Below are 14709 nucleotides of genomic sequence, written 5' to 3' on the forward strand. Positions count from 1 at the left end.
GAGGGGAAATTCAATTTTTTCCACTCTTTTGTCATTAACACACAGGTCCGAAAGACACAGACATGCACAAACAGGACCTATACATGCACAAAGTGGAAAGATGTTAGAGTAAGGGGGCTGCCTTGGTCAGGCGCCCTGAGCGGTACTGAGGCAAACCTCTCAGTGAGCGACTCGATTGTTACGTTTCTCGATGTAATTTACTTGGAGTTGTCACTGCTTGCGCAGCTGTTCAGGACCCCAATATTGGTTTTTGGGTGTCAGCAGCTGAAATAAATTTTGGGAGCAGATCTGGCCATCTTACCTGGTCATGTTAGGGTTTGCAATCATTAGTCCTGGGGTGCCTTTGGGTGGGGGTGGAGGTCAGGTTTTATTTTGCCCTTGGTTTTATCCTCCTGTCATTACGTTCTAATTATTTCAGTTGTCTCATGTTATACTGGTTTTAAGTGTATACTGTCTTTTTCTAAAATTTTGAACAATAAACACTTGATAAAAAAAGAAAAAAAGAAGTGAGACTAATATGAGTCACAAGACTGACTATTTTGATCATAGGTTTCACTTCCTCAACACTTATGTCTCAAACTGTAATTGACAACTATAGAAGTCTGCTGTGATTTATATTAAACATCTTTTCAGACGAAGGTTCCTGAAGCAAAATCTTACCATTTCAGGGTGTGTGACCTAATGTGTAACAATTTAGAGGCCCGTGACAATTAATTTTAAAAATAATAAACAAATTGATCACCATAAAAACTATTTTATTAGAGCTGCAACTGTTTGTTGGCCATGCTGCCATTTTCTTCCTTGAACCCTTCTCTCCTTCCCACTGCAGTACTTGAGAATGACTGACAGTGAAAGTTGCGTCATGTAACAACGCCTGTAACACGCGCGCATCGTACAGACAGACTGCATGGAACAAGGAGCAGCAGCCGCAGTAAGTGCCTCAGATTTTTTCGTTCAAATGTGCAAATTTTGCCTGTCTTCATGTTGAACACACACACACACACACACACACACACACACACACACACACTCTATAAACAACACATCCTACTCCCCACCACTACTCACATGTGGGTAGTAGTCCATGACCAGCAGGTACTCTGTGCGTCCCTCAGGGCCTGTCCGCTCGTCTGCGGCAACAAACCGGGCGATGTTGTCATGCTCCAGCAGCGGTAGCCGGTAGATGGAGCATTCATTGAGGAAGTTCTGGCGGTTGGCTGCAGTGAACACCTTCACAGCCACGGGCCGCTCATCCAGAGCGCCACAGTAAACAGTACCATATCGACCACGGCCAATCAGCTGAAAGAGGTAATGGTGGTGGGATGGAAAAAAAATATTTATAGACTCTTTTGTAAATCTAGACCTTTAACTCTCACTTGTCAAACAAGAAACATGAAATCAGTGGGAATGAAATGATAATTTTGTTTGTGCAGCTTTGAAATGTCACAGAAACACTGACAAGCCAGGATATAGAAAGAATGCTTGACAAATACAGAAAACAAAAAGAAACACAGGAGGAGAGGTAGACAAATAAAGACAACCAGGCAGGCAGAGGGGAGATAGGAAATAAACTGAATTACAGACAAACAGCAGGGTTAAGCAGTTAAAATAGCCTCAAGTCACTTCCAAATCATTCAATTAGTGCCCTGAATTGGCCAGAGCACAGTGTGCCATTAAGGTCCAAACACTCTGCTTTTACAGTCATCTGCATGGGAGTAAGAAATGAATTAAGGAGTGACTCTATTTCTGTGTTNCCCCCCCCCCCCCCCCCCCCCCCCGCACCACCCCCCCGCCCTGCTGCAATGAGTTTGATGTGAAAGAACGTGTGCCTGCATTTGATAAGGCACAAGGACAGCATTCCGAATTCAACTCCTGCCTGTAAAGATATTGCTCTCTTGCTTTGGTCTGAAACGCACTGAATAGATGTCAAAAGGAAAAAAAAACATCACGGCATTTCTGTAGTTGGATCATGACATTCAGCACTGATTGGCTGGCTGTGTTTCTTTCTTGACAGGAAGCATCATCTTTTGAGACAGCTAACATTTCACATAGAAGACATCACACCTCTGCATTTGCATTTTTAGCTAATTTACTAGAAATCATGTATAGTTAATATTACTGTGGACCTTTTCTACAAGCATGCCATAGAGTTTTTGATTTCTATCACTGTTTTCTGCCTTCCAGTCAGCCCCTAACACTGATATCACCTTTTTTTTTAGTATGATAACCAACTTGCAGAGACTTGAACTGTCTTGGGACAACTCAGTGCTTGGTTCTGGTTTTGTCAGTAATGTTATCACTGTGTGGTAACGCAGCTGAAAGCATGCTGGCATGCTAGGCTGGTGCATTGTAGAAAATAAAATGCACAAAAACACCAGCATGATCCTGTAAAATATGCATGTAGAGTTCTGGTGCTTGTAAAGATGACAGTTTTTTTTGTTTTTCTTTCAAACTGGCTCTTATTCTCATAAATATTTGCAACCAGCGTTGTATCATAACAATGTGTGTAGTATGTGAAACGAACTATGTTAAATTCCGTTCCATCTTGCCAGCACCCTGATTTCCCCGCTCCTTTCCCAACGGGATCGTTTTTTGGTCCAATGCCATGCAGTACATTCTGGTAGTTGTAGATTTTCTCACTTTTGAGCAAAAGCGAATGCCAAAGCATTTTTTCCTCTGTTTTCTCTGGCCATGTCGAACCAATTTCAAAAGTAACAACCATTGTGTAATTTCATTGCATCACACATCATATGTGATGGATCTAAGTTTCCTCAATCTCCAATATGGAAGTGGTAAGTACAGAGTTATTGTAACTCATAGTCAGAATAGACATAATTACTAAAATAAGATCAAGGTTGAAAAACCCTAGAATTTTCTTTTCAGTATTCATCTGACAATCAGCTTTTGAAAAGCACCAAAATAGCCTTGTGTTGCTTTGAAAATGTGTCTTTCAATTGGAGAAATTGTTTTCAAAAACAAGACAGTTTGGCTGCAATGTTTTTTAGAAAAGTTAAATTGTACTTTAAAAGTTACAGCTGCCATTGTGCCGTCTCCTGTGGCTGGATTTTATTTAAATCGGGGGCTGCATTCATTTCCCCTGCACGCCTTTTAATCCCTTCACCCTGCTTATATTGTCATTGTGACTGAATATCATCCCGACTCCATTGACTTCCTATCACAATATAAGCTCTCCCCCTTCCATATCAGGTTCTCGGGATCCTGTGTCATTGCAAGCAAAATCCTATTTTTGTGCGCCCTGACCTGTCACTTAATGCGTTCTGCTGTGATCGGATGATAAAGGTCACATTGACACGACAAATGTAACCGTAAACCTTGATGTATTTTGGGTGTATTTTTGCCTCTATGCCTTTGGTTTCTCCTTTCTTTTCCCAACTCTTGTTTCCCTCCCTCCTGTACACATGGACACACACTGTGTGTAGAGATGCTGAGAGCACTACATGTCTGACCCAATGATACAAGCTCTCATCTCCGAAAAACAGACAAGTAGAAATCTGCAGGATTTGGGGTATAAAGGTTGCAGTGAGCCATGCTGTTGAGGGGGATTTACTTTTTCAACTAAAACTATACGCCCGTGGGGAACTGTAGCAGTAATGTTACTAAATCTTGATTAGTCAAATTACCGTTAAACTATTTACAATCACAGCTGTACTGGCCCCTGTTGGCTCATATGGTTATTGAGAGTTGTGTTTCACAGTGCTGTGCTGGCACTCTGTGCTGGTTCTACAATGGTTGGCTCTTTCCTGGGGCAGGAAACAAATTGATACAATTGATGAACAGATGACTGTTTAGTACAAAACTAAAAATATGGCATGCTGCAGCCAGTAGACACAAAGACAGAGGTAGACAGGTGAACAGAGAACACACTGTACGCACTAACCTCCAGCAGTTTGAGATTGTCTAAGTCCAGAGAGCTCTCTGAGCCAGCAGCCTCCATCATATTCAGGTTGTGGAGGCCTTGCTTACCATCTCCTGTTAAAACACACACACACGCACACACGCACACACGCACACAGAGGAGTTCGGTAAATTTAAAAACATGCAGATGCATTTAAACAAGAGATCAGCTCTGATTCCATTTGCTAAATTAATTGAAATTCTACCAAAAACGTTTAAATGGCCTTGAATAATGAATGTTCCCTGCTCTTCCTCGCAGCGTGGCGCCATGGCAACTCACCGTGCATCATGCGATAACCAAAGAAGGCTGCTACAGCAACGACGGCCAGCACGGAGACTGTTGCCAGGGCGATAATTATTGTCTCTTCGTGGCGCAGTGTGCGAGGGTCTACAAGGGGACACATCAAAAACAAAAGTACAAATCAAACTGTGACCTTTCTGTGGGAAGAGCAAACAACTGAAACCATGTGCTGGCCTTTGATTTGTGAGCAAGAAGTCAGAGGAAGGCCATGTACAACAGTGGATATCCATACACTGAGTTACCAGTTTATTAGGTACACTTTTACAATCAATGCTGTCCAGTTCAACAGATCTGCAGCTTTGTACTGGGTGTTGATTGAAATATTCTTACAGATAATGAGCCTTTGGATCAAGACACCAAGACTAAAAACCATATATCAATATGCTTCAATCTGACATAGAGATAAAACATAGGGATATGTATTTTTATAATGGTCAAAAAGAGTTTTTGACGATTACTAGCACTATAAAGCAATGTTTCTATAAGTGGGTTCCTGTTGTCTTTGTATGCAAACATGCATATAAGGACGCACATGCATGCACATAGGCATCTGGATGATGCGTTGAACGTTGTTCTGCTGATCAAAAGCTGGTGGCAGTAAAAGTAAGGCCTTGGTATCGTTTTAAAAAATTCAGATACCAGTAACAATAACAGTACCGTTAAAGTGATACTGATACCAACAGAGTATTTCATTTAATATCCTAATGTGAGCAGAGTGCTGTATAGTTTAGCCATTTTTTTACGTTTTGGTGGCATCTCAGCACGCTGAACTGCCAACTCTGTTAATATGCCATGCTTGACTTCACCACACCACAGACTGAATGGGTTGTAACTGCTGCGGGAGTGCGAGCTTCGTGCCAGGGACAGTTTTGTGGGTCCGCTCAATCTGTTAGCATCACATGGCTAAGGAGTTTAACAACAGAGTCGAGCCTTCACGGTGTTGGTGTGATTTTGTTGGGACCATTTAATGACTGTTGGACGTTAGCCGCAGGTGTTGTATTAGCTAGGGCTAACAAGGCTGATGTTGAACCGACCGTTCCTTGAGGACAGCGGCACTAGAGACAGCAGCAACAGTGAGATTGCTGATACAGCAGAGAGTCGGGATAGTCTGGGATCAAATTACTGGCGTAAAAAGGACTGTATGCAGGTATTGTTCGACGACAGATATTTTGTTACTACTTGGAAGTGAGTTATTTCAGTCAGTACCCTAAAAAGGTATTGAGCACCAAGGTCCAGCCCTTGTAACAGTTGACGTACTGCTACGCAAGAGGCATAACAGTGTGCGAAACAAAGGCAGGGAAGAAAACACAGCCAGTCATAAGCATGGATGTAAATTCTTCTTCTTCTTCTTTTTTTGTTATTTTTAAATATATCAGCTGTCAAAAACATGTTTGACTTTAGGGATGCACAAATATTGTTTTAGTGAGTAAAACTAAAAGGTAAGCAGAACTTTTGTCTCCAAGAAAACGCCACAAAGGCACCTTTAATTTTCACTGTGAGCCACACCATAAGTCTCTTGGCTTTTTAGCTCTGTCTGCACATATTGTAGGTTGTACTAGAGTTGTCAAAAATATCAATTTATAAAGATATGAATTCTGAATATTTGAAATGATTTCAATACTAATTTTCTGCATTATCGATAAAGGAGTACCGCTTTCTCACTCTCTTTAATTTTTTACCATTTACTCCAGTCATTCTGCTGTTCTCTGCTACTAACCAAGAAAAGAAAAATCTTTTTTTCATGTTATATCCTTATCATAGTTAGCATTTAAAGAAAATTAAAAATGTATGCCCTCAGTGTTACTTTTCCTCGCCATATCGAAAATGGTTTCAAATATCGATATTTTTCAAGGTACTGTTTTAAAGAGAGATATTCCAGTATCGTGACAGCACTAGTTGTTACTGTACAATTCTTTCCTTGGGTTTAAACCTATTAGAATTTTGCTGTGGCTTTTAATATTTTCTTCCTCTATTTTGTACCGTGAAATGGACAAGAGGTCAAAATCAGAGTTGGACAATACTGACAGGTGATTCCAACACCAAGTCACTGTTGCTGTTCAGGTGAAAACTCCAGCAGGGCAATAATTGCAGGGCACTTTTTGCCCATGACTGCAACATTTTGAACAGACTAGTAAGTGGGCATGACATATGTTATATTATTTTTGGTTTCTTTCCCAGCACAGGCCAACATACACAAACATTTAAATGCCTTGGGTGTGCAAGTGTGTGTGTTTGTGAACAGTCAGGCATGCTGCGACGCGCTTTGAGGAAAAGACAGAAAACATCAATTAAGCCCAAACAACCATGAAGCATAATCAACAGACGGGAAAGCAGCGCAGGACGAGAGAATCAGAGGATGTGTGGGAAGTGAATGGAGAGAGTGAGAGAAAACAGAGAGAACACTAGAGAGCTGGTCAGATGAATTTGGTTACAGTGGCAGGTAGAAGCAGTTAGCTGAGGTTGCTGCAGTTTCAGCTGTCAGGTATATGTGATTAATGAAACTGCATCTGCTGTAAGTGCTACTCTGGAGACAAACATTCTCACACTTAAATATACCAACATTTGCCCCGCTCTTACGCACCACTAGTGTACACTGCAGAAAATGTATAACAGTCCAGAGCAGCTGCCCAGAAACACACAGAATCACGCTCTCTCCTGCATCCGTTATATTTGTCAACACACTGGTGCTGCCGTGAGACACCGGCTTGATCAATAATTGATGACCTCGAGAGCCTCAGGGCAGCTTTGACTGACATGCTAGCATGAGCATGCATACACACAAGCTCTGGCACACACACACACAGGAGTTGACACAGCTCCCCTGAAATGCCAAGGTCAGTGAGTTCATCGTCAACAAGAAGGGTTGCTCAGGAAGCCATCTGACAAACACAGACACACACACTGGCACACCCAAAAATGTGTCTCCATTATGTTAATAAAGCATTTTCATTTTATGCAGCTTTATGTCTATACTCCGCTAAATTGTAGCTAATAGCTAATTTGCATATTTGGATTATAAATACAAAATAGAATCAACGAGTAAATTATGTCGAATTTTAATAGTGTGCACCAGAGGAGGGGCCAAGTCAGTGTTTTGCAAGTCCCAAGTAAGTCCCAAGCCAAAACTGACAAGTCCCAAGTCCTAAACATTAAGTTTAGAATCCTCAACAAGTCAAAATGTCCTCTTTACTAGATGTAATGCCATTTTAACAACAGAAAAATAATATCTTAAATTTATAAATATCATAAATGCTTTTAAAATTTGTTTGTTAAAAGTTGTTGCGTGTCCGTCTAACTTTTGAGCAGCATGTTTTGCATACTCCAATCATTTTGCTTCCATGTAGTTTTTGTGCGCAAACAAAATTATTTTCGATATATATATTTTTAAAATGATCATTTTCTTTAACTAAACAAAATGGATCTGGGAAATGACATGTCGACTTGGAAGGAATTAGGGGATGTGATGATGATTTAGTCAACTTGATCAAAAGTTGCTACCCTTGCTAGTCGGCACCAGAAATACTAATTGGTCAAAGTTATTATTAAAAATATTATTTTATACAATTGCATTCACCCAGTGAAAATGATCCTTTTTTTCTTGGATAAAATTTTGAGTGCAGGACTTTTACTCCTACACTGTGGCAGTGCTACCTTTACCTAAGTAAAAGATCTGAGGACGTGTCCCACCACCTCACCCTGAATGTCGTCATCCGTGGTTCTTGGCTGAAGATCACTCAAACAGCCGACTGACTCAAACCATTTCCTACTAATACTGACATAAATCTGCCCCGACATACAAGTAATTAACCAAGCAAAAACAGAAACAGGATTCAAAGTTGCAATACAAGCCAGAGTTAGACATCTCACATCAATCAAATGTCCTTCTAACGCCAAATGGTTATTTTCCCCCCAACTTTTTCGTCATCTGTAAACTCAGTGGAACAGTCACTGGCACGCCCGCAGACAGACAGATAGAGTAGACGCCTTGTAATCCGTGGAATGCAGAGAGACGACATGGATGGTACAGAGTGTGTGTTTGTGTTTATGTGTGGGCAGGAGAGATGATGAAGTGCCGCCGTCACCCCCCTCCCTCCTCTTGCCACACACATTGCTTTCATTCATAGCTAAACCTTGAAAGGAAGGAAAAATTAACAATACATTTGTTAACTTGGTTTGACACCTTACTAAGAGCTCAAAGACAACTTATTAAAAAAAAAGGCACTGACAGAAACGGAATTTGGTACCAAATACTTTCATGGCTCTTCGACGGATATAATCTATAGCGCCTCTGAGTGAGAACACTGAGAATGCTCACAGCTTATCTGTCCGTGAACACAAACCAATTCATCTCTGCGATAAATAGCTGTCAAGGCTCATAATGGATGGCAATCAGGAGGCTTAGTTTTAAAACTGAATGATGAAGCAGAGGAGGAGGAGGAGGAGGAGGACGAGAGCAAACGGAGCTACAAGTAGGTGTAGATACTTTAGCTCTGATGATATCAAACATCCTTTCATTCTTTTCTGTTAATAGCTTTGTGTTTCAGGACTGTGTGGGCCTGCATTTGTTTTCTCCCACTTTTTTCCATTGTTAGTCATTTTCTTTCATTCATTCCCCCCGCCTAGTGCACCCAATTGTGTAAGAGATGATTGCAAGCAACCGTGGCAGAAGTTAGAGTCTCTAAAAAACAGGGTCCCGGGTCAATGTATCTGTAAATCCAAAACAGATTTCCTATCAAAGAAATGCAACTCTTCTTACAGTTAATCCTTGCAGTAGAACTGCTAAACACCGGTCATATAAAAGGAAGATGCGTCATGACTAGAAAGGAGTCTGTTGGCGAGAAATTTAGTGAAACTCGCTACAAAACAAGTCAGCATTGGATGTCATCTGTTGTATCCCTGCATGTACAGAGCACAGCAGTAATTAATTGTGGTGTCCTTACAGATGGGTTGTGCCGTGGTGGGACTGGGTGGTGGGAAGTCCTCTGTGAAGTTGACATTGCACATGTCGCTGCCGCAGCAGCAGAAGTGGTATGTCCCATTCTGGATCTGTGGAGGGAAGTTGGTCACCACACAGCGTTCGTCACGGCAACCCTGGTGGTCGCTCAGGTGAGTCCAGCAACCTGACAGAGAGAGGTGACACAGTAATGAAGACTTGTCATAAAAATAATAATTCACGCAGAATACTGATAAAATGTTTGTCAGTGATTCTGATTGCGCTATTTTCAATCACATAATTTCATAATTCACTTAATATTCAAATTTTGGTTTCACAGAAAACTAGTTACATTTCTACCAGCAATTTAATAGTGTTTTCTACAAAAGATTTTCACAATTTGACCCTCTTAGAAAAGTGCGCCTAGGCCCATTTGACCCCCAGACAACAGCTCCAACAATGGACTAAGTACATCACAGGTAAAATTCAAGTGTCTATTATCTCGGGCATTTGTGGCATTTTTACAAGTACATAGTGTCTCTCAAGTTGCACCTTGTTTGACCAGTCGCACTTCGCCTGGAGGGCTTTTCTCCCACAGGCCAAAGCAGTAGCTGCCCTTGGCGCATCGAATGGTGGTGTTCTCTGGGGAGACCCGGCCTTCGCCCCCTGCGACTCGCTCCACCTCCCACTGCTGCTGCTGGTCCGTGAAGGCACACTCCCTCTCCTCGCCCTGCGCTGCTGTGAAGATACAGAGGAGTTGGTAAGTCGAGGGCAAGTCTGAGCTGCATAGCTGGATGACAAGGGTCAAGCACATACAATTCTAAGATGGAGGCAGTTTGTGAGTTTGTGTTGATAATCAGGCGTGGTGAGGAGAGAGAGACAGCTCAACAGCTTCATTAATTTATGCCATTTCATCACATCTCTGTATTGATTACTTTCTCATTCCACTGACGCACACCTTTACTATGCACATTTATGATGAAAACTGTCTGATGTAGATGAAAGTCACTCACATCAACCCTTTTCTATTACCGCAAATCCACAAACACACATATTTTCACATTATATATTTATAAAAGCACGCACATATATACACCGACAGTTCTTGTCTACAAAACACAGAGTCAGATTGATACTTGGACTGCATCTGTCTATTACAGGAAGAACCCACAGCTGAAAAATAGCTGTCTGGCTTGTGAGAGGCAGCAGTATTTGCAGGCACAGATCAATAGAAATACCAATTTAAACTCTAGCCTGAAGGACATAACACAAACATATGCAGAAGCGCAGAGAAAAGCAGACATTAGGGCTCAAATAACCCTTATTAAGAATATAAACAAAGACATGAGATGACCATTAAAACAGTGCAAAGAAAACTAAATGTCAGAAAATGAGAAATGAATGTTCAACACATGTTAAGGCGGTCGTCATTAAATATATTCAGCTTGGACAAAGTTTGTTTTCTATGTTTGGTTTACAGAAAATATGGATGAATTTCAGATAGTGTCAAATGTGTTTTGAGTGCAAAGAAAGGCCAGGCTGTGTCTGGTTGTGAAATGGACAGTTTGCTTGTTAATTTGCAGTTAAAGTCCGGGAAACTGTAAACAATGCCAGGGAGAAATAGTTTGAGCCAATGTCAGCGTGTGTGTTTGTGTACGTAGCCTGCGTTGTGGGTAATTTCAGATAAGGGAAACATGATGTGCCAGTTTGTTTCCCTTACTCCCAGCTCCTCCCTTTCCTCAATCCGGGAAGGAGGGTGGGTGGGGAGTCTAATACGGAGGGGTGGAGGGAGGAGGGTGCCTGTGCCCTGCCCAAGGTCAAACTAGCCTGTGTGGGCAGAGGGTGACGCGATGGAGTGGTAGCTCTGCTGGGCATGGCGCCAACTTTCCTCCTCTGCTCCCATCCTCAGATAAAGCTATCAACCCTGGCCTACTGTGGGCCTCGCTGCCCTCAACCTGTGGGCCTTCACTGCCTACTGTTCTGTGGGAATGACTTTGCCTACAGGGGGAAGCACGCTGTGTACATGCTGAGTGGGAAAGGAGTTTAAACTAAGGGTTAAGTATGTGGAGGAATTTTCGTTTTGATGAGGAAACTGAATTTCAATGAGCTGGTAATGGCACGGCCAGGGTTAGCGGTTAGATTCCCAATGAAGCAAACGTTTCTCTTGTATTTACAGCACATTAACACGCTCTGTGCTACAGTGACTACCAAATAGTACACGCATTCAGCAACTGTCATACTGTACATATTCTCACTGTATCAAACTAACCTTTATAAAAAATTAAAAAAAACAGCACTAACCTTCCACCTACCAAGTATGAAATATACCAAGTAAATACTGAGCAGATGAACACAGAAAAGCAATCGTCTTCTAGAGCTGTTGTTTTATTTCAGCCCAAAGTAAACGCTAGCTCTTTGCTTGGAAGATGTGAAAAGTAACGAGCCTGAACCAAGATTTCCCCTAAAATAAACATCAGCTCTAACATTAAACCAGAACACTACAGGAGGGAGACATAATGGGCAGATATTCATTCAAATTTTACCACTTTCTATTGCTGCAGAGGGAAGATCAGCTCTGATCTGGTGGGAGTCTGACAACCGATGATGTGTTTTTAAAAAAAAATTAAAAAAAATCTACCCATGAACACTCCAGGAATGTACTGTCTTGATTTTAAATACCGAAGAACATTTTTTAAACTGGTTATACTAAAATCACTGTGGAAATCTAAATATATTTACCTTTTATCATCAAAACTGTAGTTTCAGGCTGTATTGTTCTCTTTTGTTTAATAATTTAGGGCATGGTGGCTTATCTGCAGCAGAGTAAGCAAAGCTCTTATTTGCTCTTTATTTTTCTCTCCATTGTCTATTACTGAAAACAAAGTATTTTCGGCTGACCTTGCCACAGCAGGACATGTTAGCAGAGATGAGAAGACAATATTTGATCAAGCCACTTCAGCGATTAAAGTTCACTGTATTGCAGGTCAACTGATTTCATGTCATGCAGATACTTCATCTTTTTTAATCATATAGAAATAAATGCCAGATAAGTAGATCATGTGCACCAGTTGACTACTTGTGAAAACCCTCCTCCAAACAGCGATTGTCCAATCATAACTAAGCAACCCTTACCAGAAAGGCTTTGACATGTTGCTTTTCCAAAACCAAAAACTTTTTGGAATGGATTAAACCATGTTTGTTCAATCTGACATAAGCCACAAACGTTAGCGTGTCCGGATAACTAGCTTAATTCCTACAGTAGTAAGTGGTATTTCCAAGGCCAGGGGCATTTCATAACATGCACGCAAACATGAAAACGTTGAAAAGTCAGTCAGAAACAACATTTTCAGTAAAACTCATGACTATAATGTTAGCTTAAATTGCTAGCTAGTCACAGCTGACAAAATGGACAGCCTGCTTCTGTTTAGAACAGTCTGAAATCAAGGACCCACTGTTTTGAAAATTACCAAATTTCGAGTGAAATGTGGTCTCATTGTCATTGTAAATGTTTTATATCATAAGCATACGTGTTTGATATGAAATTTATTTAAATTTATTTATTTAAATATTAATTTTGGTTTCAAATTTAGCAACTTAAGTATGATTAAGAGAGCCTATGCACTTTCCTTGGCTGTATTAAGGCTGCGGTCGAATAGTCCTTTTTGCTTTGGAAGGTTCCTGAATGAAATGACCTGAAAGTATCTTAGCAGCAGCCATGATACGAGCCGTTCAAATTCTTTAAGGAAAGGTGCTTCAATGCTTCTTTTCTTATCTCCTTTAGCATATGATACACTAGACCATCCTTTACCAAAGGAGAGGATGTTGTCCCACAATTTGTTGTGGCAGCAACATTTAAAGCGACACACCATTTGGGCCGTTCTTTGGGCAATCAACTAGAGTTGTGTGGTGGTTCTTAAGCTATAACGTGCATAAACTGATTGTCAGATCTTTGCCTTAAATACATACATATTTTCAAAAACATGTTTTTATTGCTTCTTATGTGCTTATTCTGTGATTATATTTTATATGTCATTTTATATTTACCATTTACACTTTTTCTTTAATGGAGCCTCTCAGCAGAAGTTCTTCTTTAATATTCTAACATCTGTCTTTCAGGGAAAACGGAAGTTTTTAGCCAGATGACGACATCTGCTGTAGTATGTTAGATTTGTACACGTTGTGCCTATCTTGCATAAACTTCACGATTATATTCATACAATCTGTATTCATTACTTTGTGGAATAAGTGGAAAGGAGGATGACCTCATGATGGTTCCATTGAGATCAAGGAAGAGTGGTTAGTAATTTTTTTGAATATTCAACCACAGCCAAAATCTCGTGTACCCTTTTAGATGTGGCTGCTATAAAGCAATTTGTTAAGGGGGAAAAAAAAAAAAAGAATATCACAAGGCTAGACATAATGATAGGCTTAACAGTGATCTTTTCTGCCTCAAATACACTTTCTCTTCAATAATCCAGAACAAGAAACCAAAGGGAGAGAGCCATGGAGGTGAGGACAGGAGTTGTAGAGGAGGAACTCTAGTAAAAAGAGGAGAAACATAAAGGAACAATAGAAGGAAGTGCAGAGCCGGTGACAACACCCATAGACAGTTAGACAAACAGACTGACCTTGTACTCCAGGATTGGAGAACAGAAATCCATAGAGCAGAGTATCTCCTGTCTTTCTCCCAAAGCTAGATAGATACTTTATACTGACATTAATTATTAATATTTTTACTACAATCCAAGGCTATGAAATGAAAACCCCATAATGATGCTTGGTCTACAAGAGCTCTCGGGCATGGAAAACCTGAAACAGCAAATAAAAGGCTTATGTCCTGAGTCCAATCTAGAAATTGATTTCGGGTTCCCATTCACAAGTGTGATTGATTTTTGCACTTCATTGTCATAAGGGAGAAGGTTATTTCAATACTTTTTTGTTGCTTTAATAAAAAGCAAGAAAGCAATGCCTCCATATAAACACGACTAAGTGCAGTAGATATCACATATCCTGATGATAATAGATTTCATTGTGTGGGCACCACTACGCATAACAAGCATTCACACCATAAATGGAGCTCACAGCCTGCTTCTTTAATTCCTACTTCTTCCTTATTCTTAACATGAAGGGGCTATTCACTCTCTGAAATATATTTATTGGATTTAGTATCTCAATACACAAAGTGAACATAGAGGCAAGACGTTGTTGCATGGGATGGAGTTCAAACCCAAGCAGTCACAACAAGGCTTTGCTCATTTGCAGTCCGAGCCATGGGAGCACTCCTGTAGTCAAATCTCATTGGTTTGTCTGCTGCTCTGCTCGACTGTGGTTGGTTCTTCGACTGAATTTGGTCTTTTTTTCTGAGCGTTTCTGGTTGGATGCCAATCTCTGTGTTTTATCTGTGATTGGCCGTGGCAGGCTCTGTCCCTGGTTCTGCTCTGTGGAGCTTGCTGTGTGATCTTGGCTTCCACTGCAGTATTGGATTGTGGGTCAGAGTATGCAGGCAAGGCCAGTGGAGTGAGGCCGATGAGAGAGGGAGAAAGAGAGAAAGAGAAAGAGA

At 40.9% G+C, this 14709-nt stretch overlaps 1 protein-coding gene across 2 annotated transcripts in view; it reads right to left on the reverse strand.

Annotated features, from left to right (window-relative positions):
* The window catches only part of LOC126401729 (bone morphogenetic protein receptor type-2-like), a 35575-nt gene that overhangs the window by 12667 nt on the left and 8199 nt on the right, over positions 1 to 14709 (reverse strand). Inside the window, exons 2-6 of one of the 2 annotated variants that reach the window (XM_050063194.1) lie at positions 9702 to 9884; positions 9157 to 9336; positions 4196 to 4303; positions 3899 to 3990; positions 1069 to 1299 (exon numbers count right to left, since the gene is read on the reverse strand). In XM_050063194.1, the coding sequence (XP_049919151.1) occupies positions 1069 to 1299; positions 3899 to 3990; positions 4196 to 4303; positions 9157 to 9336; positions 9702 to 9884 (794 nt within the window). Of the gene's footprint in view, positions 1 to 1068; positions 1300 to 3898; positions 3991 to 4195; positions 4304 to 9156; positions 9337 to 9701; positions 9888 to 14709 lie in introns of both variants that reach the window. The other variant, XM_050063193.1, reaches the window with a different exon arrangement.

Source organism: Epinephelus moara, chromosome 15, assembly GCF_006386435.1.
Source record: "Epinephelus moara isolate mb chromosome 15, YSFRI_EMoa_1.0, whole genome shotgun sequence".
Taxonomy (NCBI): Eukaryota; Metazoa; Chordata; class Actinopteri; order Perciformes; family Serranidae; genus Epinephelus; species Epinephelus moara.